Source organism: Mus caroli, unplaced genomic scaffold (assembly GCF_900094665.2).
Source record: "Mus caroli unplaced genomic scaffold, CAROLI_EIJ_v1.1 scaffold_12283_1, whole genome shotgun sequence".
NCBI lineage: Eukaryota > Metazoa > Chordata > Mammalia > Rodentia > Muridae > Mus > Mus caroli.
The window spans coordinates 22,166-26,693 of NW_018389633.1; the positions used below are offsets into that span (position 1 = coordinate 22,166).

A 4,528-nucleotide genomic window follows, 5' to 3' on the forward strand; every position below is an offset into this window, starting at 1 on the left:
TCTCAAAACTTAAGAGGTAGATGCAGGAGGATCAGAAGTTCAAGGCTAGCTTTGCCTGTGAGTGATCTTATGATAAAGACAAACCTATGCAAAAAATGAAGGAAAAAAAACTAAAAAAGAAAGAAAAGAGAGAAAGAAAATAACAACAACAAAAAAACACACACACACATTTATTGGACTCAGTGGATGCAGTCCTTAAAAACACTATTTTTCCATGCCCCTCTAATCTTAAATTTTGAATTTTATACAGGAATTGCTGAAATACTGTGAAGTCATGTATGGTTTTTCCATCAGTGTTGGGCTCACTCTCCCTGAGTGATAGGATGGCCCTTACTGAATATACAATGTGGACACTCTGGAAAACACTTGGATTCAGCAGCTTTATCCCAATTACTCCCTTGAAGGAAACCCAAAGCTGAGTATTATGTAAGTTTCTAATTTGAACTATCTTGAAAGGAGAATGCAGACATTGGGAGGATAGTGCCAACATCTTCAACTTGAAAGCCAGAAGTTATTTCCTGGACAACAGTTTGACTGGACACCTATATTATCAGAATCAAGGATTTGCCAAACATTTGAAGTATTGGCCTTTCTAAATGGCCTCTGGCTGTGTGGTTGATTCTCATTTACTTCACTTCCCAACCTTTCCTGTTACACAAATACCAGGATGTGGCAGCTTCTGATTGGTGTACTGTACATATATAGTCCTTGATGTGGAACCCTGGTGTCAACAGTCTTCCTTGTCTCCTAGTATTGGAGCTTGATCTTGTGTGTGTCCTGCTCTTCTACTTGTAACCATGAAGTTCCTGGCAGTCCTTGTATTGCTTGGTGTTTCCACTATCCTAGTCTCTTGCCGTAAGTAAAGATTTTTACTTTAACTTAAAATGGGGTCCATAATACATGAAAATACTTACTCAGTGAAACATGAATTTATGGATACCTACATGCTCCTATTTCCTGTCCTCCTATCTAGTACCAGGTTCTATCTCAATTTTTAAACTTAAAAAGTTTTTTCTTTTTTTATTAATATATTGATTCACTTTACATCCTGATCACATTTATCTTTATCATTGTGTGTGTGTGTGTGTGTGTGTGTGTGTGTGTGTGTGTGTGTGTGTGTGTGCGTGCACGCCATATGGTGTCAGGGTCTCAAATATATTGTGGTGCATGGGAGGAGGTTAGAGGCAGGAGTCAGTTCTCTCCTTCAATTATGCAATCAGCTTAGATCACCCAGCTTGTAAGAGAAGAGCTTTTACCTACTGACCCATCTTGCTGGTACTCACCTCCACTTTGACACATCATTGTAGTTAGGTAGCTTGACTCCACTGGGGTTCCTAATTCAGTCCAGTTTTCCCTCTATTCTCTACATGGCACTGAAATGCTTTGTTAGTGTCAATAAGTTACATTTGAGAAGGTGACTAAAGACTTATTTCAGGGAAGCCAAACTGACCACATGTTAGCTGTCAAAGGTTTTCTATATCTGTGCATGTGCTTCCCTCAATCTGCCTACTTAGTTGCACATGTCTGTAGTAGTGTTCACATTCTCTATCTCATCAAAACGTTACTTAAGTTCTTCTGTCTTATTTTGCTTATTTTTCTTTAGAGGATGCGGAGACAGACAGTCCTGACACTTCTGGTACTGGTGAGCCTGAGTCTGAGTACCTTTCATTACCTTCCTACCATAACCATTTTCCCTTCACAGCCTCTTGGTTTCCAATGTCATTTGGATATTGTGAGGTGTGAGACATTTTAATAAAATCCATGGAAAGCTGTACTCCTGATTATAAAATTATTTTTGATATAATGACCTCATTTTATTCCTCATATAAAGATAATTGAGCCTCTGACATGGACTAAGAGGAACTCTAGGCATTTATTGTTCTTACGTAGTAGATAAAAGATCATGAAGTCTGATACTATAGTGATTTCGAAATAAAGAATGAATGTATAATTCTGGATGGGACCTATAACATTCCAAAGAAGTGTCAGTATCTCATTTGCAGGTTTTCCTTCTAATTTCACTTGATTCTAATGATGGAAACATTGGCTCTGAAACTCTGGCAGATACTACTGGTGAAAAGCAACATGGTGAGTCCTCTGATTCAGCCAATGAGGAAAGTGAGATCACTAATAATACCAACACTGCTAATGAGGCCTCTGAGAAAGACAACATGGAAGAGACAGAGGATGATAACCTTACTGGGGATGATAACTCCGATCAGAAAGAAGGAGATGACAATGCAAAGGCTGAAAATAATATAAAGTCCGTACTCGGTAAAAACATTTCACCTAATTTTGTTCTTTATGGGAATCTTAGATTCCTTAGGTTCCCCATGGCTACAGTGAATTGTACTTTCACGAGGAAGTAGGGGAGAGTAAGGAGAGGGAGAGGAAGAGACCCTTCTTTCATTCCTCTTTTCTAAGTTCACCATATTGTTTATATATAAGCACCTGAAGGGTCAGAAGTTGACAAGGGGATGTTATCAATTTTAACTGCATCACTCTTGCAGTATTAGATCTGTTAGAGACCATATAAATACAGTAGAAATCATTGAAACTGTAAAGTGTCTCCATGTAGCATGGCAACTGCATGGCTTTTCTTTTCTTAAACAAAAGTTATGTTTTCTTTGGACACTATTCAAAAATAATAGAAATAGAAAATGGCTTTGTGGTAAGGTCTTCCGTGGATGTTATAGCATAAATCAGGAGATTTCTAAAAGTTTAAAATTTTATTCAGGATGAGAGGTTTTTTTTTTTAATTTTTCCTAGCCCTTCAACTTTAACGTAATACCAATTATACTATACTATATTATATTTTATGCATATGTCAGGCATCATGTTATAAAATTCACATTTCTGATCTGATTCAGATTTCTAGAAAATTAGTCCAGGTAATATATATTGTAAAACTGAAAGAATGGGAGGTTTCAACTGAGCAGCTTTTCTCTGAGAGAAAGGGCAGTGATGGAGGACAGTGTTTGCCTCAGAGGCCAAGGTGCTGAGGAACCTTGTCCAGGTATTGCTTCTCTTTCATATCTGGACTGTTGTTTATCCTTGTGCTTGGTGATCTGTGCTGGGCAGATGCTGAGTGAGTATATGGCCATTGTTTCTTTACCAGAGAAGCTGGATTCCTTGTGCACTAACAGAAGAAAAATTAATGATAATCACCCTTCTTTTAAACTCTGTAAAATGTCCGGCTTAATGGCTCCATTGTAGACTACATATCCAAATATTGTTGATTGGAAATGAAAATTGATTGGTTTATTGATTTTTGAGACTGTGGTTCAGTGTAGCCCAGACTAGCCATGAATTCTTGCCCCTCCTGCCAATAATTCCTGAAGATTAGGAATCCAGTCCTCTCACACCACATCTGTGACTTTTACCTTTGAGGGAGGAAAAGTTTCATGTTTTTGTTGTTGTTGTTGTTTTTGCTTCTACCAAACATAGTAGTGTTGTTAGTCTTCTTCATATTAAAACAAAAAAATGCAATCTCAAAAAACGAACTTCTTTTTTTCTCTCTTACAGCTCAAACTATAAGGATTTTTAAACAAGCACTGGCAAGTCTATTTAAACTGAGATGAGTTTGCATGTTCTATTATTGAACTTTGTGAAATAGATTAGAACATCCTTGATTTGATTTCCTCCAATTATTTACACTGACTATTCTCTCTCACTCTCTCTCATCTCTAACTTCTGTCTTCTATCAAATAAATGGTAATCATGAGCAGAATCAAAATGCCTTTTGCTTTTTTTGGTTTTGTTTTTGTTTTTTTTGTTTTTGTTTTTTTTTTTTTTTTTTTTGGATGGACTGGTGTTGAATGTATAAGCAAATCCATAGAGATGCAAACTATTCTCAGATACTTTATTGAGTTCTTTTTAATACTTGAGCTATAGTTTTATCTGAAAGATTACTGAGTTCATTTCACAATATAAACACAGAACTGAAAGTCTGAGAAAGACTTTAAATAATAACTATATACTTAAATAAGAAATAAATATTAGGCATATCACTAGAGACCTGCCTGAGCTTTTAAAATCAATATACTATATTTTAAATATTAATATACTAAATAAGTAGTTTTAGTGTTAAGTTTCATTCCTCTAAATTCTTTTCAATTATTACTATTTTTTTATCTGTAGTGATTTAGAGGTTACAGTGATGAAATAAGCTCCTGAATCTGCTACAGGCCTGACACAGATAACCAGACTTTGAAGGTCTTAGGACTGAACTTGTCATTAAGGTAGTAAATGAATACTGGTGTTTGACCAAACTATACAACACTAGCATCAGATGGGATCCCTCAGTGACAGTGATTAAATGAGACAAAAGGTTAAGAGTCCCTCACAGTTTTGTTTTGTGCACTAAAAAAGTTTAATATATGACATCAAGCACCCCCCTCTATCAGCTAAAGAATAAGCACTGCTCTATCACCAATTACAAATTTTGTTTCTTAGACTTCTGTCTTTTTAGATAAGCTTCATTAAAATTCCAGATATTAGCATTTTATTCCTCCCCAAAGCATCAAGT

At 36.0% G+C, this 4,528-nt stretch overlaps 1 protein-coding gene across 1 annotated transcript; it reads left to right on the forward strand.

Annotated features, from left to right (window-relative positions):
• Positions 1 to 797: 797 nt before the first annotated feature.
• LOC110288205 (mucin-like protein 2) lies at positions 798 to 2,274 on the forward strand (the record flags this gene model as incomplete). Its single annotated transcript, XM_021154619.1, has 3 exons — positions 798 to 855; positions 1,604 to 1,642; positions 2,023 to 2,274. Coding segments are annotated over exons 1-3 (349 nt in total), but the record flags the coding sequence as incomplete, so codon positions are not given.
• Positions 2,275 to 4,528: the final 2,254 nt, after the last annotated feature.